Source organism: Ambystoma mexicanum, chromosome 9, assembly GCF_040938575.1.
Source record: "Ambystoma mexicanum isolate Mex_15411 chromosome 9, UKY_AmexF1_1, whole genome shotgun sequence".
In the NCBI taxonomy this organism is placed as follows: domain Eukaryota; kingdom Metazoa; phylum Chordata; class Amphibia; order Caudata; family Ambystomatidae; genus Ambystoma; species Ambystoma mexicanum.
The window spans coordinates 1,388,508,016-1,388,532,459 of record NC_090931.1 but is presented as its reverse complement, the minus strand read 5'-3'; the positions used below and the strand labels follow the sequence as shown (position 1 = coordinate 1,388,532,459).

The following is a 24,444-nucleotide window of genomic DNA, read 5'->3' as shown; positions in this document are numbered from 1 at the left end:
TTCGCAGATGATGCAGTATTTCTGTCTCAAAAAGAGAACGGTCTGTAAATGGTCTGTGGCAACTAATGGAGGGTTTAAAAGAATGTTGTCACCGAGAACATTTAACCATTAATGGGACGAAAACTAAGATAATGATCACAGGATAACAAAAAAGAATGCACTCTAAGATGGTCTTAGGTAGTGCCCCCCTCGAACAAGTCAAATCATTTGTCAAAGTCAAACCAACACTGCACCTCTATACCTAGCTCCATTCTACCAGGCCCACCAGAGCAGCCTACGCACACTGCCTCACTGTCCCAAAATTGAAACGTTCCAAAGCAGGAAACTCCAGCTTCCCTACCACGGCAGCTAAACACTGGAACTGCCCTCTGAGCAGAGCCCTCCTATTTGGTTTTCCGGAGAGCTCTCAGAACGTGGCCGTTTGTGTAAATTTGCATCCGCTGCCGCCTACAACTGTATCTGCTTCAAACGAAATCATTGCGAGTAACATGTATGTATTAGCGCCTTGGTGCCTTCGGGCTTAATGCGCTTTATAAATGTGAAAATAAATTTTAAAAAATACATTTGATTATTTGGGGATTAGATTTGCTTATGTACGCCCTAGGTGGAGAAAAGCAGTGATTTTAAAATGGATAGCAGGGTGGATACTCAATTTTTCACACCACTTCGGTAGTTGCAAAATTGGTGCCCCGCTAGAATCTATCGAGCGAAAGCCATAGCTGGAGCACGTGGTGAACTTTGGGGCCATGTAACTTCGCTCACATTACAGAGAACCTATTTTTGAAATCCTTACTAAGGATTTTGCTTGCAACATCAATCATGAGCCAGAAAGAACTAGATATAAGACCTAAATCTGAGGAGTTTCGTTAAAACCTCTAATGTTCTGGGTAAGGATTTGGACGAATCCTGCCCCATCTATATATATATATATATATATATCCCACCAGAGCTTTGTGCATGTCCATGTTCAGAAAACCTTATTTCGTTTAGATCAATTAGAACAGGAATGGTAGCGTTGGGCTTGGCTCATCTTTGGGACTGTCCAACTCGCCTTACAAAGGGAGATTAGAGCTACATGAAGGCAAGGTATTGGGAGAGTATGGAGATTAAATTGTCAGCAAAAATTGTTATCTGCAACTTAGTAACTGTATGGGGCGAGAAGAGTATTTAGAGAAAATCACAAATAACAATATTAGGGGATATTTGGGTTAGGTTTCGGCTTGGTTCCTTACCCTTGGCTGAGAAGGTGGGGACGTGGAAAGGATCACATGTGAGTGACTTAGGTTGTGCATGTGGAGCATCAAGAGAGACAACGGTACATTTCCTGTTTTTATGTCCACGTTACTTGGCCCCAAGGAATTTATGGCTGAAGCCTATGCTAAAAAAGGATCAGATCGGGTGCACGTGTGAAGCAGTGGAGCTGGCCTCTAGCTCAGTTAATGAGGAGGTTGCTTTTGTAGTGGCTTATTTAATTTAGAAAGCATTGTAAGGAAGGCATGGTATCGACAGTAAGACAGACACAAGTGACCACAGTTCAAGGGTGTTTATTGAGCTTCAAAAAGGGTTTGAAAGATGCCTACCTAATCCTAAATCTAAAGATGGGAGCAAGCTACGACCATCAAATAATAACGCAGTCCTAGTGGTGTCTTGTCAAAATAAAAGGGCCTATACTAATAAACCTATTGCCAATTCTTACCTCTTCATACAAATAGTGTGGGAAACAATGTTATGCAAAAGAAAAAAGTGTTCAAGAAATTATGTTAGGATATTCAAGCCGTTGGCTTCCCTTCCCCACATTTTCAGCACAGGAAAAGGTGGCACACTCAAGCTTAGCACAGTCTCTGGCTTCTCTAGCATGAGGGTGCAGTTCAAAACGTCAACATCATGGCCTTCTGTGTCAAAGTCTCTTTGCCGTTCATAAGTCTCTACTTTCAGAGGGACTGATGCAACAAACAAACAATGTTCCTTTCCTTCTAGTAATTCACATCTGCACAATGTTCTTAGGTGATTTACTATTCACCTCGGATCCCCCTCATTCAGGCTCAGATCCCCTTTAACACAATGTTTGTAGGATTTTCACGTATCCAATTTCCCGGGTGATTCACGGTTCACCCTGGATCCCCCTCTGCCGGGCTCAGATCCGTTGTAACACAAAATCTTCAATCAGTCTGTGTCTGCCGGGCTCAGACCAATCTATCTACTTTAACACAAACTTGCTTTAACCCAAAGCTTTCAATTGATCGCCCTCGTTTGCGCTTGGACCAACTTTTTCTACTTTGCCATCAACTCCTTTACTGTATCAACATAGAAGACTTTCGATTGTGCACAGGAGTTTGCTTGACCCATTGCAGGACCACTTCAATGCAGTTTTTTGCCACTCTTTCACCTTTGCCACCTCTCAGTTGGATACCTTACAGAGACTTTCGAATGAGCATGCACGCGGTGCTGGACCACTTTATCCAAGGTATCGTAACTTGGTTTCAAAGTTCAATCACTCATCTGCTGTTCAATTTTTACCCGCGTTGGTTATCACATGTGTTTCATACTGTTCTCTTCAGCGCTCACCATACAATGTTGCCGCTTGCAACCTTGACTTCAACACAGACCGGTCTGATATCGGTCTCTCCAACTCACCGGCTGTCTGATTTCACTGGCGCTGCTTTGTTGTTGGAGCCAAGGACAGTACCACGGCAGCTGTTGATTCTCCCTGCCTTGATTATCGACGCGGGAGTGCCCCAGGTATCTCTGACACACAATGCAGGATTCTTCAGCCTTTCTATTCTCGAGGTTTCGTGAAATTAAGTTCCTTGTCGAAAAGGTCAAGGGAACTTCCCTCCTTGCGATCTCCTTCTGTTTCGCCGTCTTTCTCCTTGTGTTTAACTGCCATCTTGGAACTGCTGTTTCCTCGTGTGCTTTGACTCGCTCAGAGTGTGCTCTCGTCTTTCGCCTTTTATCAATGTGGGGAAGTGTAATGGAAGTTAGATGTGTTTGATGGCCAGTAATTTCCTGACCTTGCCTGACCATTGTATTGGGACACGTCAGGTATACGGCTCAGGTGTTAGTCCATTTTCTCTCATAGCGAGCTGCCTGTGAGAACATGTTTGTGTTGTAAAAGGGGGCTTGGGGGCTACGTTCCTAAATATTCTACCTGTTAGGATGGGGTGAAGGTGTTATGGGAAAGGGGATACCGCGTCCCACTCCCCAAAGACCCTTCACCCAGGTAATCCTTCCACACTGGTCCACCCCCAGGAACTGGATCCAAAAGCGATGGCTGTGTCCTGGCCACCTGGATGACAGATCTCTGGGGACTAGTGGGTGAGACACCTTCTGGTTTCTCACAGCATGGCTAATTGGGATGAGAAAAGGGTAGAAATGTGTGAAGCAGTTACATGTTTGTATGTCTGTCCCTTAGACACTTCTAGGGTCCCAAAATCTTTCGTTTTTTAATAGTTGGATGTTTTATGAAAACATTTTGTAATTGTTTTTTAAATCTGTATTCTTGTTCGCAAAAACTATTATTGGTTCAACAAATAATCGATTGATTGAACAGCAATGTATTGGTCTACATTCGGCAGGATTCATTGAGTGAGTAAGGGCATTTCTTAGTTCAAAACCTATTTGCGCGCCTATCTAAAGGCACTTTGGCAAACCCTACCAAAATGCATCTTATGGATGTGCACATTGACATTAATTCCGTCGCTTTACTCCTCCGTTTCCACCCGTATTTGTCATTTATTTTTTCAGGCTTCTTAAAGTTGGAACTGTTCAGCACTCCTATGTTACAACTTCTGTTAAGGACACAGGTTCAGGTACATTTAGGACCGACTTAGCCTTCTATCATATACGTGTCGATATAGTGATTACCAGAACACTCGGTAACTCCCATCAAATTCTAGGATACATTACAGTTTATGACATGCCCTATATACATGATTCATATGATGATTGTTGATTATGCGTGTTCGTTTATAACCAGCCTGCTGCAAGTTTGTTGTCCCCCCCCCCCCCCTGTTTTCTACGGCTTCTGCAACTCTGCCTCATTCTTTTTCACGCTTTGGCTTATTCATGTCCTTTCTTTTTTTTCTCTTTTTCTTCTCCCAGACCAATGACCTGCTGTGGACGGACTATCACCAGAAGCTCGTTGACCAGGCTCTGCTGACCATGGACACATACCTTGGACAGTTTCCCGACATTAAGGTACAGTGAGGAGCTTGGAATGATTATCCTTTTCTAGACGAGAAACTGCAGTGTTTGTTTATTTATATATTTATAGGGCGCCAGAGCCCACAGGCATCAGGGCGCACATAGACCTAAACAGGACAAATACATAAAAGTGAAGTCAAATCAATCTGTTACAATCTGTACGTTTGAATTGGTCATCAACTTGTATGACAGTGACAAAAAAAAAAAATGGAAGGTTGCTACGCCAACGGCCGATAACAACATGGACTATTCCTTGATGTGGATCCTCTGTAAATGTCCTGGGTCTAGATGCAACTCTCCAACTTTAGCTCTCAGCCACACCATGAGATTTTTTCTGGAGAGCATCTCTAGGTTCAGGTCTCTGAGGTTTATTAACGTTAACAAGTACAACGTTTCTTGGATCCTCAATCAGGCTTTTTACAAGAGGGCTCGCAATCTCTGGCATTGCAGCTTTTCTCACTCGTAGTTCTCCCCTGTGAACCGCTAATTGGGTTAGATAACACATTTCTAGGTGCTACCAATTCCTTTCGCTGCTGAATCGCCTTACATTGGGTAATAGGGGTTTCGTCTGGCAAAGCAGAATCAAAAGGTAAGGACAATGGCCGGCAGTCGCCTTTAGAAAGTTTGTTACCAGAAGGAAACAAGTGAAATGTTCCCATGATCGAGCCTGGAACTCTTCACTCTCCTGGCCTCCTACTGGACCCATTGGTGTAATTTGTCAGGGCACCACATTAACAGATGACGGCTGTTTCCTAGAATGTGCTCTCATCAGGTTCTCCCTCCCAGCATCCCCATGCAAAGTATGCCCTTTATCCCAATGGATTGTCAATACGCCTGTTGCCTGGGTTCTGCCTGTGAAGTCCTGTAGTCATGCGTTATGTCCATTGTAGCCACACACTAACATTTAATGAAATTCAGAATGTGATGGGGCTTCATGCCAGGGATTTTAAGGGAGGGATGTCAAGTTTTGTATGTGAAGTTGTCCTGTAGTGTTTGCAGCCCTTTGACACTTTATTGCCTTCACCTACTTCAAATGCACCACTGCACCTGCACCTTTCTCCAGCATGGGGTCTGGCATGGATTCACATGCTCATGAATATTCCCCGTCGTCAGGCTGGGAATCCTCGGTAAAGAAAAAACCAGTATCAGTTTCGTTTCTGATCTGTCTTTCGTAGTAGTATCCAATCACTGGTCTCTGCGTCATACTGACCACAGCCAATGACTGCCCTCTACCTAAGCCCCGCCTCTGGCAGCCATCTTCAGATTTTTACCGCACGTTCATGTGTTGGGATCCTCGTGCTATTGCTCTCGAGCGCTAGTGCTTATTTTCGCGTTTTTTCTCAAAAAACTTCAATTTTTTCGGTCAAAAGAGCCTCAAGCTCCACCGATCCTACATCCGATCAACGGGGACCCGTGTCGGATTCTTCTACGCCCCTCAAGGGTGAAGATTTCGTCGAGCTACGCTTCGGAGGACTCCAGAAGCTTCTCAGGCCCGGTCTCGGAGATGGCCCAGGAGAAGGGAAGCTCGACGCCCGGAAAGCTGTTCAGGGTCTGCCCTGGATGCCAGCTGCAGAACATCTTTAAGGAAGACGAACATTCTTTCTGCCTTTACTGCCTTCATGAGGACAAGACGCACGTGGAAAAGGACTGTGCGTTTTGCGGCAACATGTCGGAACGGACCATGAAGGACCGCCATCAACGTCTCGCCAACTGGCTGCAGGGTAAGAGCCCGTCCGGCGAGAAGAAGAAATCGGAGCGGTCTTCTAAGACCTTTGAGGGCGCCCCGGCGACGGGGGCCCAACATAAGGCTAAGAACCGCGAGTCCGCTGGCACCGGGAGCGCCGAACGGTCGGGCTCTTCGGGCGTCAGGCAGGGCGCACCCTCCCCGGCACCATCAACCACGAGCCAACGCTCTGGGTCGGGTAAGAGGAAGGCCGAGCACCCGGCGAAGCTCCTGGAGAGGCCCCGGTCGAGCTCCAAGGCAGAGGAGGAGCGTGGCAGTGCCCCCTCCCTCAAGGATAAGGCGGTGAGCGCACCTAAGGTGGTGAAGGCCTTGATCCATCCGGCCAAGCCCTCTATCGAGAAAGTCGCGGCGGCCCTGGCTCAGCCTGTGGAGGCTACACCAGTGGTGGCGACCTCGGGGCCCAGAATCTCCCTGCCTCCTCGGAGGGAGTCTTCCTTTGTGCCCATTGACAGAACCCCCGTGAAACTCCCCGTGGGGAAGAAGAAGGGGGGGCAGGGCGTCGTCGTAGATTCGACCTCAGCCTCAGAGGAGGAGCTGATCGAAGTCTTAAGCCACGGCCTAGGCGTGGAAGAAGACCAGCCCGTCGGAGTGGACCCCGACGCAAGTGACGACGACGACATCGTCGAGGATACCGACGGGGCCCCTGCTCGCCCGTCGGATTCTCCTCTGCCAGCGCCGCAAGACAACTCGGCGGCCATTTTGTTGGCCATACAGTCCTTATGCTCCGAGATAAGGACGAGGCTACCATTGCCCACGGAGGAACCTCTACCGTCGGGGGATCCAGAACCGGGACCTTCTGGTGTTCCCCCTACCAAGAAAAGAAGGATCCATCCTCCACCTCCTTTTCAGCCGTCGCACCCCGTCCAGCCCTCCTCCCCGTCAACCCGAGGGGGTGATACGGGGACGGACACGGCAACGACGGGTACGGACGACGAGGCATACGACGCGGATATCCCGTCGTCGCCTCCCACCAGGGCTTCCCCGCCCGACGAGATCGGATCGTTCCATGCCATGATCTCCAGGGCGTCCGAGATTTTCCAACTCTGCCCTGAGGAGAAGAAGAAGGAAGGCTTCCTTTATCAGCGGCGCGAGGCCAAGAGGAAGACGGTCCTCTCTGTGCCTCTGTTGGACGACATCTGGGATGAGGGCCTTACGCTCCTCAAGAACCCCTCCACGACGCCAGCTAGAAGAGACCGGTACGAGAAAAAGTACCGGGTCCCGGACACGGCCCCCCTGTGCCTCCGGGCACAGCCTACCCCGGATTCCGTCGTCTCCGCGGCGGCCAGGAAGAAAGCGGGGGGGGGGTGCGGCCTCCACATCGACTTCCCCGCCGGACGGCGAAGGAAAGAAATTGGATGCGATGGGACGCAGAGTCATCTCGTCGGCAGCGACGACGATTAAAGCGCCCAACGCCTTGGCGATCGTGGCTCGCTATGACAGGGAGCTCTGGTTCAAGATAGCTCCCCTGCTGGATTTTCTGCCGGACGACAAGAGGGCGGAGGCCCTGGAGATCCTGCAGGAAGGTGAGGTGGCCTCCGACCACGCCATCACCGTGGCGACGGACATCGCCGACACTGGGTTCCGCCAGTTGGGCAACGGTGTTTGCCTTCGGCGTCGCGGATGGCTCAAGGCGACGGATTTCCGCCAAGACGTCCAGACCAGAGTCCTGGACATGCCCTTCGACGGGAACAACCTGTTTGGGAAGGCTGTGGACGACTCCCTTCAGGCCATTAAGGCGGACACCGAGACGGCCCGGGCCCTCGGAACCCTGCAGCAACGACGTACGCCCTTTCGGAGCGGCGGAGGCAAGGGCGCCTCCAAAGGTTCCAGCGGCGGTTTCGCTTCCTACCGTCAAGCGGCCCGCTCGTCGTCGCAAGAGGCCTACAGAGGACGAGGCAAGTCTGGTGGACCCCGCCGTCGTCGCCAAGGAGGCCAAGGCAGCAAGGCCGCGTCCAAGCAGGATTGGACCGGCCGCGGAGTCGGGTCCCCACCGAAGCACCCCGGTGGGAGGCCGGCTGGCGAACTTCGTCGGCGCGTGGGAGTCCATCTCCACCGACCGTTGGGTGCTGGACGCTCTGGCCCGGGGACACGCACTCGAGTTTCAGAAAAGATGCCCGCGTGTACCCCCCGTGACCAGGAAAGAACTTCACGTTCCTCAACTCCTTCTGGAGGTAAGGGCGATGCTCAGAAAGGGCGCCATCGAACTCGTCCCAAAGAGGCTCCGGGGCTCCGGAGTCTACTCAAGATACTTCCTCGTGAAGAAGAAGACAGGGGGATGGCGCCCCATCCTGGACCTGCGACGCCTGAACAAGTTCATCAAGGCGCAGAAGTTCCGGATGGTCACCCTCCAGCACGTCCTAGGCCAGCTGGAGGAAGGAGACTTCCTATCGTCGTTGGACTTGGAGGATGCCTACTTCCACATTCCCATCCTGAAGGGGCACCGAAAATTCCTCAGGTTCGTGGTCCAAGGGCGCCACTACCAGTTCAAGGCCCTCCCCTTCGGACTACGGTCGGCACCCAGGGTATTCACCAAGTGCCTCGCACCGGTGGCGGCGCAGCTGCGCCGCGAAGGGATCCACGTCTACCCCTACCTGGACGACTGGCTCATCCGCGCCAAGACGAGGGAGCTCGCCGTGGCCCACACGGCAAGGACCGTCCAACTTCTCACGGACCTGGGATTCGCCGTGAACTACGCCAAATCCCACCTGGTACCGGCTCAAGACGCACTGTTTTTGGGGGCAAGGCTCAACACAGTGTCCCTTCTGGCCTCCCCGTCGGAGGAGAGGACCAGGACCATCTTGGGCAAGGTGCAACGGATGTTGGTGGCCGACGCGGCCAAAGTGAGGTCCATCAAGTCCCTCCTCGGAATGATGTCTTCCTGCATCTACCTCGTGCCCATGTGCAGGCTCCGGATGCGCCCGTTGCAGGAATTCCTGGACGCGCGCTGGATCCAGACGACGGGCAGCTTCGAGGAGAGGATCAAGCTCGACGAGAGCTTCCGACGAGCGATACGGTGGTGGGGCACCCGCGCGCATCTGACGGCGGGCATGGACTTCCAGACCCCAGCCCACCAGGAGACAGTGACCACGGATGCCTCCCTGGAAGGGTGGGGAGCGCACACCGAAAATCTGCACGCAAGAGGACTTTGGCTCCCGACGGAGAAGTCCCTGCACATCAACGTCCTGGAGCTCCGTGCAGTGTTTTGGGCCCTCAGGTCCTTCCTTCCGTCCCTCAAGGGCAAGGTGGTGAGGATCTTCACGGACAACACCACCACCATGTTCTACATCAGGAAACAGGGCGGAACCAGGTCCCCAGCGCTGTCCAAGGAGGCGCAGGACCTGTGGCATTGGGCCATCGCCCAAGGGATATTTCTGGTGCCGTTTCATCTGGCAGGGATAAAAAACACCATCGCCGACTCACTCAGCAGGGAGCTGCGCTCGTGCCACGAGTGGGAACTACGGCAGGATCTAGTGGATCGCCTCTTCCGAAGGTGGGGCGCACCCCAGATCGATCTGTTCGCGACGGCGACGAACACCAAGTGCCGGAGGTTCGCCAGCAGGTTTCCCCAGGCGAGGAGCATGGGCGATGCTTTTTCGTTCCCCTGGGAGGGCCTGTTCCTCTACGCGTTCCCTCCCCTGCCCCTGCTAATCCGGCTCATCAATCAGCTCAAGAGGTCACGGTGCAGGATGATCCTCGTCGCACCTGCGTGGCCGAGACAGATTTGGTTCCCGGACCTTCTGGACTTGTCAGCGTCCCCGCCAATCAAGCTGCCGGCGGACGCGGATCTACTCTCCAGGGAAGGAGGCGCCATCCTCCACCACGACCCCAAGTCGCTGAACTTGCAGGCCTGGCTCCTGCAGCGCTAGAGTTCGGAGGATACGACTTACCGGCCGACTGCAGAGAGGTTCTTGCAAAGGCCAGGGCGTCCTCGACTCTAAAGTGCTACGGACACAAATGGAAGAGGTTCTCTGTCTGGTGCCGCGCACAGAAGATCAACCCTCTACGGATTACGGCTCCCCAAGTACTGCCGTACCTGCTGACGCTGGCCAAGGCTGGATTGGCACACGCGTCCATCAAGATTCATCTTGCTGCGATCTCCCGATACACCAGAACCACGGGGCGGACGTCCTTGTGGTCTCATCGTCTGGTGAAGGAGTTCATGAAGGGACTATTCAGATCGTTCCCGCCGGTGAAGGCTCCGGCCCCGGCGTGGGAGCTCAACGTGGTGCTGACCAAGCTCATGGGACCTCCATTCGAGCCTCTACACTCGGCCCCGTTGAAGTTTCTGTCGTGGAAAACAGCGTTTCTCGTGGCCATCACCTCCGCACGACGGGTGGGAGAGATCCAGGCCCTTTCCTGCAAGGCTCCGTACTTGACTTTCCACGCCACGAGGGTAGTGCTCAGGACGCACCCCTCCTTCATGCCCAAGGTACCGTCGGACTTCCATCTCAACGAACCCTTGGTGTTACCTGTGTTCTTCCCGTCGCCTTCGTCGCCGGCTGAGAGGACTTTGCACTCGCTGGATGTGGCTAGAGCGCTGAAGTTCTACGTGGACCGCACGAAGTGCTTTCGGAAGACGTCACAACTCTTTGTAAACTTTGGACCTGTTAATCAAGGGAAGGCTCTCTCGAAGGCTTCCATTTCCAGATGGCTCTCCGGCTGTATCATGTACTGTCACCGGTTGGCACACCGACCGCTGCCTGGCCGTCCGAGAGCCCATTCCACCAGAGCGATCGCAGCTACCACGGCGTTCCTATCTGGTGTGCCCCTGCTGGACATATGCAGGGCTGCTACGTGGAGGTCGACGCACACCTTCACGAGATTCTACTGCGTCGATCGGGATTCCAGGGAGGAGTCCAGGGTCGGCCAAGCAGTGCTGCGCAACCTGTTCGCCTGAGGTGAGCCTGGTGAGGAGGTAAGACGCTTAATGTTGAGTTTGATGTAATGCTTAATGTTGAGCCTTTGCCACCTCCCGTGGTTGTGCATGTGTGTACTGCTATGTATTCTTTATTCATGAGCATGTGAATCCATGCCAGACCCCATGCTGGAGAAGGAACAAGTTACTTACCTGTAACTGTTGTTCTCCAGCATGGGTCTGGCATGGATTCACATGCGAACCCACCCGCCTACCCCTCTGCGGCTCTTCACTTGGTCATACTGCCACTTCACGTGCTTCCAAATCTGAAGATGGCTGCCAGAGGCGGGGCTTAGGTAGAGGGCAGTCATTGGCTGTGGTCAGTATGACGCAGAGACCAGTGATTGGATACTACTACGAAAGACAGATCAGAAACGAAACTGATACTGGTTTTTTCTTTACCGAGGATTCCCAGCCTGACGACGGGGAATATTCATGAGCATGTGAATCCATGCCAGACCCATGCTGGAGAACAACAGTTACAGGTAAGTAACTTGTTCCATCTTTGTAGTAGCTCTTCATCGGTGACCAAATACAGGTAATTCCAAAAAGCTGAATTAGTATAATTTATAGAAACCAATCCTTTCTATTTTAGGTGCAGGTATCCACAAAGCAGATATCCCTTCAGAGTTATCCCATCAGGAGTCTGAATGTAAACATCAGTATAATTCAACACTTTGAATTTTTATTTTGAGGTTTTTGTCACATTCCAATCAACCACGACAACACAAAATCTGCCTTTCACCACACAAACATGACTTTGTAAACTGTAAGATCAGTGACCCTAACCTGAACACAGAAGCTGTTGCATGACTTTCAAAGCTTGCTCAAGCTCGACTTTATCAAGGCCTTGTCTTCGCCCCCTTCCTATGAGATTTGCTCTAATGTGACTTGTGGGATAGTCCCGAGGAACAAAAGTGGTTCTTGGCTCAAGTGGCTTAGTTTAGTTTTCCCATCCCCTTGATGTAATTCCCTGATTCCCTGGTTTCTTTTGTCTGCATTGAGTTTTATGAACATCTTGCAAAAGCTATTCAGGGGTATGTCAGATGGTAATTCTGATGTGAAAGACAGGATCTGCTTGCATCAACTTGTCCCCTCTAATGTGACATCCTCCCTCACACACCTGAAGAAAGCCACCCTCTTCCCCTGCCAGGGAGGGCAACAAGTGGGCAATAGCCGGTTTCTCTTGGATGCTTCCAAACCAGGAGGCAGCATTTTTGTATTAACGAGTTGTGGCAGTTGGTCAAAGGAATTGTTTGTTGAGTCCTATGAGTCATCCTTCCGTTCAGGTGTTAGAATGGAGTAGGACTGGTATCCATATTACCTCCCGGTGACAAAGGATCTCAATACTCTTTGTTTGCCATTTGTTAACCATGGCTAATCCCACATGCACGAAATACCAGATCATTTGGAGTAATTCCAGATAAGTAAATACAACCAATATACTAAACTATTCTCCAGGGTATGGGAGTACCTTGGGCTTGCCACTGGATGCAATCAGCAGGAAAGTGTACCTAAATGGTGCTTTCTACCTCAGCCAGGCAAACAATGATGCAATCCTGGCAGCTCGCAATAACATGCTGTGGAGAGAAATGGAGGAGTTTGCAGAAGACCTGCGAGACGAAAGAAAATATCTAACTGCTTTTTAGCAATCTCCAGGCCCACTGCGGGACCTGCTTCATCAAATCAACCCATGGGCCAAAGATCTTCGGGAGGGTTCAGGGGTTTTCTGGCTCGTTCCCAAGGCAGAGGCAGTCTAAGAGCTTTCTGTGCTTGATGTCAAGCCAGGATGAAAAGCCTAAACTTTTATATCATCCAGGCCCAGCAGTACTCCACACCCATTAGCAGATGGGTAAGCCTCCACATTTAATTGTGGGGTAAATAATGGATGCTTATACTTTGCCGGTAATGGGGAGCAGATTCTGGTTTCCTATACCTCTCTACCACCTACCCCAACAATTTTCATCAAGCCTCTGAGGGCCTGCAGGAACTGTTCAAGTTGGATGCCATAAAAAGGATCCATGTTCTGAGTCACCCAGAGGGTTATTTCTCCTGCTTCTTTTCCTTTCGGAAGAAGGATAAGGCATGGCGGAGAACAATCTTTGACCTGTCAAGTTTCAACCAATGCCTCCCCACAGAGAGGTTCTAGATGGTCATGCCGGGGCATATTCCGACATCTCTGATAAATGGGGGGGGAGTGGGGGGTTGTTTTTTTGCATTCGATTTGCAAGATGCCTATGTGTGCATTCTGATATGGAAAGGACACAGGATGTTCCTCAGTTTTTCTATACATAACATCCACTACCAGTCCTAGCATTCAGGCTGAGCTTCGTGCAGAAGGTGTTAATCCGTGTTATGGACGCACACATCTCGCACCTGTATCTCCAAGGGGTCCCATTTATCCATACATAGAAAACTGGCTGATCCAAGCTGCCACTCCCAGTCGTGTGGTACAGTTGGTCAATTATGTCATTCAACTGGCATTGTTGCTGCGCCTCACTATCGATATGCACAAATTGACACTCATCCCACACAAAGATACAATACATTGGCCTGATTTTGGCATTGTGCTCAAGAAGTGTAAGGGAACTTAAAGCTAAACAAGGGGGGGTCTGGGAATCTCTCTACCAGCACGAACACATCCCAATGACCTGTTCTTGGGTGAGTAACCCCTGGGAGAGACGCTACCAAGTCTTTAGCTCACTGTCCCTTTCACAGAGAAGAAATTTCCCTGCATATCAGTCTTTGTCCTGCCCAGGGGCAGTCCAGCACTGAAATACTAGGCTCGGTGGAACCCCCTAGAAAGGCTCTGGCCAAGGTCAAGCATGGCTTTGGTTCACATTTTGTGCCTTCTTACCGCCTTGAGTTTATTTCAGAGGTGGATGAGGGCTCTGATGATGGCATGGTTCCTAATACGGTGCCAGACGAGATTCTCTCGGGCCATAGCCAATTTGAGGACCTGAGGCAGTCCCTGCACAATGCTAGTGGGCTGGACACCTCTCCGGAGATAGGTTTTGTAGGCCTGAGCCTGGCACTCATGCCGACTCCTCGTACCGGCGCCTTTTGTTGAGGGTCACCGAGTACTTGGGATGGTCTGCTCCCCCGGGGGAGTTTCTTCAGGATGACCTTAGGGATATCCTCGACCTTGGTCCACCAACTGACCCGGTACTGCCATTTCATATGGCTCTACAGAGGAGGGTGGCGGCGGCTTGGACTGCTCCGGAGAGTCTCCCGGCAGTGGGCAAGTCTTTGCCACGAAAATACCGCCCAGCCAGTAGCGACCCCTGCTACTTGTCCAAGCACCCCACTCCGGAGAGTTTGTTGGTGCAGGTGGCTACGGCCCCGGCAAAGCAGGCGTTGTATCCTACCATCCCTCCTGATAGGGACGACAAGCGTTTTGACGGCTGGGCGAAGAAAGTGTTTTCTTTAGGGGGTATGGCGCTTCAGGCGGTCAACTCCGTATGTGTCTTGTCACGTTTCACGCACACTCTGTGGAACTGTGTATCCTTAGCGGCTGAACATATTCCCGAAGGGGACGAACGGGATGGTTTCCTTGCCATGGTTCAGGATGGCAAGGATGCCATGTGTGAGGCCATTCAGTCGGCTTTGGACATGGCAGATTGCGTCAGCCGGTCCATGGCGGCGAGCACCATGATACGCAGGTTTGCGTGGTTGCGGAAGTCGGGGTTTGCTCCTGATGTGCAGGCCCGGCTCCTCAACATGCCCTTTGACGGGGAACATCTTTTTGGCAGCAAGGCTGACGAGAGCCTTGAGAGGTTGCAGACCTCAAAAGCTGCAGCGAAGTCGTTGGGCGCTGCAGTTCGACAACCTCCGCCTTTTCGTCCTAGGGGACAGCAATGGAGGGGAGGTTCCTTTCGTTATTACTCATCCTTTGGTAAAGCGAGAGGAGCTGCCAGTCAAAGGGGCCACCGTAGGAGTGCCAGAGGTGGAAAACAAGGTACTCGAGGTGCCAAGGCCGCTCGGGCTGTTGCCTCTTTGCCCTCAGGCAACGCCGCAGCCGCTTCAGCTCTGTCATGAGGCCAATTCCCATGGTTCGCCGGTTGGGGGAAGGCTGGTGCAGCATTTTGCAGAGTGTCGCGCCATTACTTCAGATGTGTGGGTTCTGGAGATCATAACACACGGCTACTGTCTTCCTTTCCGGCAGAGGCCTCAAGACAATCCACCGGGGAATCTCTCTTTGAAGAGTCCGGATCCGCTCCTTGCGCAGGAGATTCAATCCCTGCTGGAGAAAGGTGCCATAGAACTGGTGCCTGTAGCGGAGAGGAACAAGGGATGGTATTCCCCTTATTTTTTTGATTTCAAAGAAAGACGGGGGCTTGAGACCCATCATGGACTTGCGCGGTTTGAACAAACTCCTCAGGAAGGACAAGTTCAAGATGGTTACTCTCTCTCAAGTCCTCCAGGCCCTTCAACTTCAGGACTGGTTAGTGTCTCTCAACCTCAAGGACGCTTATTTTCATGTGCTGATACATCCAAAGCACAAGAAGTACCTGAGGTTTGTGGTTGGCGACTCGCACTTTCAGTTTCGGGTCCTGCCGTTCGGATTGACCTGCGCCCCGAAGGTTTTCATCAAGCTCATGCTAGTGGTGGCAGCGCACCTCAGGAAAGTGGGGATTCACGCTTACCCCTACCTGGACGATTGGTTGATCAGGGTGCGCTCTCCCGAGCAAGTCCTGGATCATCTGTTAGTCACCTGCCACTCCCTCCACAAGATGGGCTTCTCCCTCAACTTAAGTCCCATTTGACACCAACTCGGATGCTCCAGTACATGGGAGCAGTGCTCGACACGTCCCTGGGGCAGTGTTTTCCTCCACAGGTGAGGGCTCATCACATTCAGCAGATGGTGCACAAGTTTCAGCTTGCCCAGAGTCTCCCAGCGTTCGAGTTCTTGAGATTGCTCGGCATCATGGCATCCTGCATTCTTCTGGTGCCGTAGGCCAGGTTGCGGATGAGATCTTTGCAATGGGCACTCAAGCTCCAGTGGTCTCAGTCCTCCGGCAGGATGTCGGACCCTGTTCAGGTGCCGTCCTCGGTCGCCCAGGACCTTCTGTGGTGGACCGTCGAAGACAATCTGATGAAGGGGGCTCCATTTTGGCTACCCTGACCAGAGGTGACGATCGTGACGGACGCATCCCTCACGGGATGGGGAGCTCATGCCAACGAGTTGACAGTCCGCGGTCGCTGGTCTCCGTCGGAGTCCAGACTCCATATCAATCTGTTGGAGCTGAGGGCCGTCAGGCTAGCCCTGAAGGCTTTTCTGCCGACTGTGCGAGGGAAGAATGTCCTGATCTTGACAGACAACACGGTGGCCATGCACTACCCCAACAAAAAGGGGGTGGCAGGGTCACTTCCTCTGTGCAGGGAGGCGATGCAGCTCTGCTTCTGGACAATCCAGCAGGAAGTTTCGATCTCGGCAGTTCATCTGGCTGGAGACGAAAACTAGACGGCGGATGCTCTGAGCAGGCAGAGCGCGATATCTCACGAGTGGGAGTTGGCTCAGGAGATTCTCCTGGAGATCTTCGCCCTTTGGAGGACCCCTCAAGTGGATCTCTTCACCTCCAGTGTCAACCGGAAGTGCGAGAGGTTCTGCTTGCGGGAATTTCCTCCGAAAGGAGCCTTGGGAGACGCGTTTGTGGTGGACTGGTCATTCCCACTGCTGTACGCGTTTCATCCAGTCCCCGTCATTCCGCAAGTGCTGCGGAGGTTACGGAGGTTCAGTTCCCAGATGATCCTCATTGCTCGGGCATGGGCCCGGAGGACGTGGTACCCGGACCTTCTCGACTTGTCCATCTGCCCTCCACGGCGTCTTCCCTACCGAGACGATCCCCTCTCACGGGAGGGGGGGTCAGGTTCTCCATCCAGAGGTCAGATCCCTCAACCTTCACGCTTGGTTTCTGAAAGGTTGAGGTATAAGGATTGGGACCTCCCTGAAGACGTGATGGAGGTGTTGCTCTCGGCCAGACCGCCAGCAACAAAGTCCCTGCACCGTTGCCGTTGGCGTAAATTCTGCGACTGGTGCAGGGTTAAGAATGTGGATCCTTTTGCATGTGACATTCCCATGGTTCTGTCTTTTTGGCTTTCTTTGGCCCACAGGGGCCTTCAAGTGGGTACCATTAAAGGTTACCTGGCGGCGCTGTCCATATTTAAGCGCTCGTCTGAAGAGTGTTCCTATTTTTAAATTCCTTTAATTTCTCCGTTTCTGAAAGGGCTCACTAATGTGTTCCCTCCGTCACCTTTCCAGGTGCCCGGTTGGGATTTGAACCTTGATCTCAAGATTCTGATGGGTGCTCCGTTTGAGCCTTTGCATTCATGCCCTTTGACACTGTTAACTCTTAAAACTGTGTTTTTGGTTGCGGTCACTTCTGCTCGCAGAGTGAGTGAGTTACAGGCTCTTTCAGTTAAGCCGCCCTTCACTGTGTTTCATAAGGACAGGGTTGTCCTTAGAGTTCGTCCCTCCTTTCTTCCGAAGGTGGTGTTGGAATTTCATTTAGGCCAGAAGGTTGTTCTTCCGGTGTTTTATCCTCCTCCACATCCTGGTAAGGAAGAGGAGAGGCTCCATAGGCTTGATCCTAGGAGAGCGTTAAGCTTTTATGGTTCACGCATGTCTCGGGTCAGAGTGGACGATCAACTCTTCATTGGTTACACTGGAAAGCGTTTGGGACAAGCTGTGACGAAACAGACTTTGTCTCGCTGGATTATTTTGGCTATCTCTGAGTCTTACTGCTTGGCGGGTAAGGACCCACCGGTCGGCTTACGGGCCCATTCTACCAGGGGTATGGCTGCCTCTACTGCCCTACAGAGAGGTGTTCCTATCCGTAACATCTGTGATGCAGCCACCTGGGCTTCGGTACATACTTTTGTACAACACTACTCCCTCGATTCCATCCGGGGGCAGGATCTGGCCTTTGGCAAGGCGGTCCTTTACTCCGCAATTTTATTGGGCATTCTAAATTTCTGTTTTCTAAATTCTTTTCCCACCTCCTTGCATTGGTACTGCTTTGAGAGTCTGTCATAGATATGGAATACGTTGGAGGACCCAATCCCCTCGAAGAACAAGTTACTCTCTTACCTGGTAACGTTCTTTCGATGGGATGGTCCGATTCCATATCGCTCCCTCCCTGCCTTCCCCGCTACAGAATTTCTTATGCGATTGCAGCTTACGTTTCCGCAAGGCTTTGTGTGGTCAGACTGGCAGAAGACTTGTGCTACACGTTCTGGGAAATAACTACAACTGAGGCTACAGGAAAAGGATGATCTGGTGGATCCATTAGCAAGGCATATTTTGAACCAGCTGTGGTCTACCTCTGAGACGAATGAGCCAAATGACCACACCAAAGAATCGCCATTTCTTCAAGGACCGTTGTTTGGTGCTAGGAGATACAAACTGAAAAAGACAGCTTCAATTCCTGAGAGCATCTCCGGCTTGTTACTCTTTTTAGCACAAGTATATACAAAGCTGTCCCCCAGTAACAAAACATATTGGCCACCCACTTTTTTCACTCTTCTTGGCACAATCCAGAGTTTAACAAGGCCATTAAGGGAGCACACCTTCAAGTCAAGGTACCCAGGAAGGTTTTCCTGCTACTTCCATTCAGTTGCCACATAGAGCTTCAAAGGCTACTGGTGTCACTGTGTTCATGTTATTGCATTTAGATGTGTACCCAGAAAGGAAATGCACAATCTTTCAGGGATCAAGCAGCCACATTGTACACATGTTCGATAAAAAAACAAAAACACATCTTCATACCGCACAAGCTCAAATTCATAATCCAATAGCACATTTTCAAAGTATAATGGTGATATGGTCCTGCATGTTTACTGACTTCCCATATTTCACTGGAGAAGCCTCAAACTCCATTAGTCTAAGATAGTCCTTTTGCCTGATTCAGGCGTAACAAGCACAGAGGCAAAGATGTTGGGTGTAGTGTCCCACACTATGGGTGTCTCTCATCCTCAAACTTGATCGTGAATTACTCCTTAAATGTCTTTCTCCCTTAAGCCCTCTCAGCCGGCAGTCAAAAGATCACGCAGTCTTTGGAGTTTCGGTGCTTTGACACTTCTTTTTTTAACTCCTGTAGTTTGAAGCTTTGTCGTTCATGAAACGCGTGGGCAAGATGTTCTCCACTGTAGGTGGCGCCACTACCTGTGGTCTGCAGACGTAGATGCAGACCAGCGCCCAGTCTGGGTAAGCTTTGATCAGAGCTTGGTGGGTCCGCAGATAGGCACCTTTAACCACCTTGGTGTGACTCGGCCAGACTCCTCCAGCCCTCGGCGCATCAGCCTTCCGAGTAGACCTATGGCATTTTCTTAGTTACTTTTTCCTCTTTTCTAATGGTATCACCTTCCTCTTACCCTTCTCCTACATTATGCTCCTTCCTTTCTTCCAACTGGTTCCAAAGATATGCTCGACTTGTCTTTCCTCCTCAACTTCTTTAACGTCTTATCGCTCCTTCTTTGCTGCCTTTTCTGCTCCTTTACCTCTTCACCTGCTTTCTCTACCTCCTCCTCACTTTTTTGCCTCCTAATGCCTTCTCATTCTGTCCATCCCATCCCTTCTTTATTCCCTTATAAGTTGCTGCCTTCACCTCCTTCCCCTTCTCGTCTTATTTCTCCTCCATCTCTCTCATTGAAGGCCCTTTTACCTTCTTCTCCTATCCCTGTCTTCTTTCCCACCTTCTTGTCCTTGAATGTTATTTCCACGACTATCCTTTATTGCTTTTTCTCTCCTTCACCTCTGATCACTTCCTTGTTGTCTCTTCTCCTCCTTCCACTTCCTTCGATGTTCTCTTCACCTACTCCTGCAGTAATCTCTCTCTCTCTTCCACTCTACTTTTCATCTCCTGAATCAAAACCTTCATCTCGGCCCCCTGTTATGCCTCTAACCTCCTCCACCCACACCACACCCATATTGAGCAGTTTTGGATTCCATTTGCTGTGCGGCATTGCACTTTTATTCCCATCTGCAACTGTCCTTAGAGAGGTGGTGAGTGTTTCTGCTCATATACTCTGCGCTGGTGCCCGTGAACCAAAGAGGATCCAGCCAATGGGTACCTGCACACGTGGGACCTGCAGCCTGACACTTCCTTTCAGAAAACCACATTGTATTGATGGCCTGGAAAACCCCAGAATTATGCAGGAGGTTAGGAGCCAGAATAACTCAGACTCAATGACGGACATAGTCAAAGTGAAAGGCAAAACCCAGCTTTATTAACCTCCAAAATAAAGCAGGGACAGCACACAAAGGGTTGTCGCTCAAGAGCTTTCATACAAAACAACGACAATTTATAAAGTGAACAATTGTCAGAACTGAAGTTAGAATACAATTTTGGTTACAAAATCTACGAGCCGAGGGGATTAGTTAAGGGAATTGACTATATATTTTCTATATGGGTTAAACCTCTGATTGGATAATAACAATCTGATGGACCACCTCAAAATTGATAATTATAAATACATGTCATATCTAAAATATATAATTGGTTGGCGCAATGCATACTGAATGGTCTAACATTGGGGGGTCTTCATTGCTTGGCATTCTACTGTCAAACCTTGGACAACTGACCAGTTATCAAGACATGAGCCAGATGGGAGTTAGGGGAGAGAAGACTGCAAACTGCTTGCCTTTCAATTAAAAAAAGATACCATCCCTTATTCCTAGGCCACGAGCCAGAGCAATTTCTTTGTAGTTAACTTTGTTTGGTGCCTCGTGTCTGGGAATATGTGTGAGGAGTGAGGTAGGTGTCCTAACTGTGTCCATGGCTAATGAATAGACATGTTCTTCAACTATGGGTCACACGTTTGGAATTATGTCACCCTACATTTATGAGTATTTTGGCTAACTTTTGCATGAGTAGTATGGTTTTCTCTACCATTGGGGACACTCATTATCCATTCTCTATGGAGATTTTGGGCTTAGAATGATCCTGCACCTGGCTTACAAAGGCTGGTTGTTCTTCTAATTAATCTTAAGAATATATGGCTTGTGCCTTGGGGATTATTATCTCATGTTCTCTCTGAGATGTCCAGACCCTCCATTTCTCAGTAACCTTCGCTCGGTCTGCTTAGCTACTGTCTGAGCCCTACACAGATCTGTATTTCAGTGAATTCAGAATTTTGAGTACTCGTGAAGCCTTGAGGCCTTTCATTTGCTTGAAGCGTATTGCGGCTTCCATTTTGGAAAAGATGGCTGACCATTACAGTGCAGTTTCTGTTAGTACGCTATATACACGTGTGTTGTTCATTTTGCATTCAAGTAATATACATTACTTATGTTAATATTCTTCATGTCTAAATGGATGCAGTTAATATTCTTCGTGTATAAATGCATATTTGACCTAGTGTTCATGTTCTTCATGTTGAGTGCATATTTGCTTCATGTCTATTTCTTGCATGTGTGTTGTGTCAGTGAGTTTGTTGATTCTAGACATCTTTCGTTTGTCATATATTCCTCTGTAGCTGTCTGAGATATGGGCGGTATGGCTGCATTAATGAGTAATGTTTCTCACCTGTGCGATATTGGGGCGGGCGAGTGGCAGTAGCTATGGATGACATATTAATTTGTCTCTCAACATGTTGATCTCCTTAGCTTCCTCTTTGTGGGGATTTGCAACGGTGGTCCTGTGGGCCAGTTAGTGAAAAGGCTTATAACTTCTGGAACTACATTCCTCGTAACCAACTTGAACTGGCTTAAATCGTGGTTGTTCGGACTGTAGATCCTCAGCAGACAGATTGTAGGAATTGACTGCCTGCCAAGTCTATCATGTTATCGTACCAGGTTGACGCTTACATTTTCTTGCAGGGAAGGGGTCCCCTCACAGAATTTTGGGGGCGATCCCTGCCACTATAGATCTGCTCAAACCTTGGGAGTCCCAGTCCATCTTTCGTCATACAAGGTACCCCCGGGGGCCAGTTGTCTCCTAGGTCTTTAATTTGTTTCGTCCACTGGATGGTGAATCAGAATTTGGGGTCTTGGCTTATCCCAAGGTTTCGGATTGTCTCTACTAGGGGAATCTGTGCTTTGAGGTAACTCTGAGGCTGGTGATTGACAATGGATCATTGTGGATCCTCCCTGTACCTCCCCTGGAATCTTTATTAAGGGAATGGTGGCCCCCGAAACCCAGGGTCTCCACAGTCCATCATCTAGCCTCTTACATAGGACCTGGTCACACTGCTTAGAAGCTGGAGTAATGCAGCGTTTGGCACTTTATAAATCACATTATTATTCTCTTCTTTCTAATTATTTTTAATGGTTGTTTGTTTATTTTTTTGCAACTCTCACATTTGTTTTTCATACTTGTGTTTATCAAAATGTAATCTTTTAAACTTTTGATTTTGAGATACCTAATGTCTGCGTCGTGTCTCTAGTTGGTAGCTCAAGACCCGACAGTCTCTAATGTTGTAGTGCTAATCCTCCTGAATCCTGTGTTTTGGAGTGAGGTTGGTTTGGATCCTTATCAGTCCCCTTCCTCTATTGGCCCTTTGCCCACTCCTGTCTACGTAGTCAAGGATTTAGGGGTGAAACTCTCTGCATCATTGTCCTCTGCAGCTCAGGTTAGTGCAGTCTGTCAGCCTGGACACTTTCAGTTGAAGATTCTTCAGAAGGTGATTTGTTTCCTCCCACTGCATCCGTGTGCCCCTGCGGTGGCATCTTTGGTGCTTACTATCATTGACTACTGTAATTTGTTGTATTTGGCTCAGTCAGGTTTTCTGATTTAGCACCTTTTAGGTCTTGCATAATTCAATTGCTCGAGTGGCGACAGGTACTCCCTTTAGAACTCGTATCTCCCCTGTTCTTCGTCTTCGGCACTGGCCTCAAGTTGCCAAACAAATTCATTTCAAATCTCTCTGATTCGTACGCCGAGCGTTCTATGACCTATAAATTCCGTCCCTATGTTCCTGCGCGATCGTCCTTCACTAGTTTGATGCGGGTCTTATTCAAGATCCCAGATTTAACCTATCCAAGTTGGGTGGGTGAGCTTTTTCCATTGCTGCTGCCAAGCTCGAACTCTTCCTAGTAATCTCAGGGGTAATGAGAACAATTTGCTTGTTCATAAATCACTGAACTCTTTTTTTTGTTCTTCTGGTTTTTCTCCCTCTGTCTTGTCTCAGTAGCGATGAGATGCCTTCGGCGATTGTTGCGCTTTATACCATTTTCTAACTTTAGTGTGTAGCTTTTCATGCTTTTCTTTTCATACATAAGCGGTTGCAAGACCTATCCCAGATGGCTAAAGTCCACCAAACAAGAGTGCACCAGCCTGTGCTTCTAAAATGCACGTCTAAGCCCAGCGGCATGGCGACCGTACGGTGCCCTAGGGCACCTTGTTCTCTTCGTGGGCTGGTAATGTATTTGCAGAACCCGCAGTGAGGGTGCGGCCTGTGTGCGTCACTGCTGTGACCCAGCAAAGCAATCACGTCAAATCCCACAGTGATTTAAGGGACGTCTTCACCTCCTGCGCAATCCCATAGTCTAATGACTCCTAAAACTATTTAGAATGATGCATTGTTGCTGGCAAGACTGCCACCATCATATATCAAAAGCTAAACTTTGTTCTTGTGCTTAACACTTACTTGCGCTCAATCCGAAAAGGAACACCGTCCGTTTTGGCACAAACCTATTTTTTATTGTGCTTTTTTTTTCTTTTAAAGTGAATTTGTTCTTTTTATTTGGGGGCTTTCCTGTCTCTAAAATAAATGTCACAATTTAACTCTGTACAATTATCCGTTTTTCATGTTGTCATGAGTATCTTCTACCCAAGGGCAAGAGAAACAAAGTTCACTATTTTCTAGCATCCTGGGATGATCACACTGGATGCGCGGCGCAAACCTTCTTTCCGGTAGACTGCTGGGCTGCTTCCGGTTTGTAGCTACCCCTAGATGAAATTGAGTTGAACGAAAGGCTTTCCAAGATTGGAACTGTGGTCATCAAGCACTTTTGCAGGGTTGCAGGTGTGAGCCCAACCATTACAAGCGAAGTAAACTCCTGTGAGCTTTATTTGAACGGGAACCTGATCCCTCAACACCGCCACCTCCTCACTGAGCAGGCCCAGCTGCCTTTTGTAAAGAGGGTTGAGACTGTGCCTGTATTTTGGATTTGCAGAGGGGCTCCCAGGCGCCAATGATTTTATTTTTGAACTTCTGAAGAATCTTACAACTGGATTATTAACTTTAAGCTAATTGTGCCCCATTTGGCCTGGATTTTGCATACATGACCAAAATATCCCTTGCTCCTGAGTCACGGCTCATGTTCTGAACTGTACGCTAAAAGGTTAAAAGGATAGTGTGTTCTAGTCTGAACAGCTGTTGTGACTTTGCCCTTTTTTCACTGACTGCCGTGGAGGGAACATCAACTGGCCTTCAACGCATTAACCCACAGCAGGCATGTTATCTGGTGTTGAAGTTGCTGCTATGCCCTAGGCGCTGATGGCTTGGTCTTGCTTTGTAAAAGTCTTTTATAATGGCTTCCAGGTGTCCTGCTCAAACTTGAGTATAGTAGGCCATGCTCATTTTTATCTCTTTTGAATGTGTTGTGCGGTGTTCGCAATGAGGACACCATATGCCCCCA

General features: G+C 49.7%; 1 protein-coding gene across 19 annotated transcripts in view; it reads left to right on the top strand.

The window, feature by feature from the left end:
• BIN1 (bridging integrator 1) overlaps positions 1-24,444 on the top strand; it is a 508,669-nt gene that overhangs the window by 271,206 nt on the left and 213,019 nt on the right. For all 19 annotated transcript variants that reach the window (XM_069616790.1, XM_069616788.1, XM_069616789.1 and 16 more), the window contains exon 5: positions 4,102-4,197. In XM_069616790.1, coding sequence (XP_069472891.1) covers positions 4,102-4,197 — 96 coding nt within the window. The remainder of the gene's footprint in view (positions 1-4,101; positions 4,198-24,444) is intronic.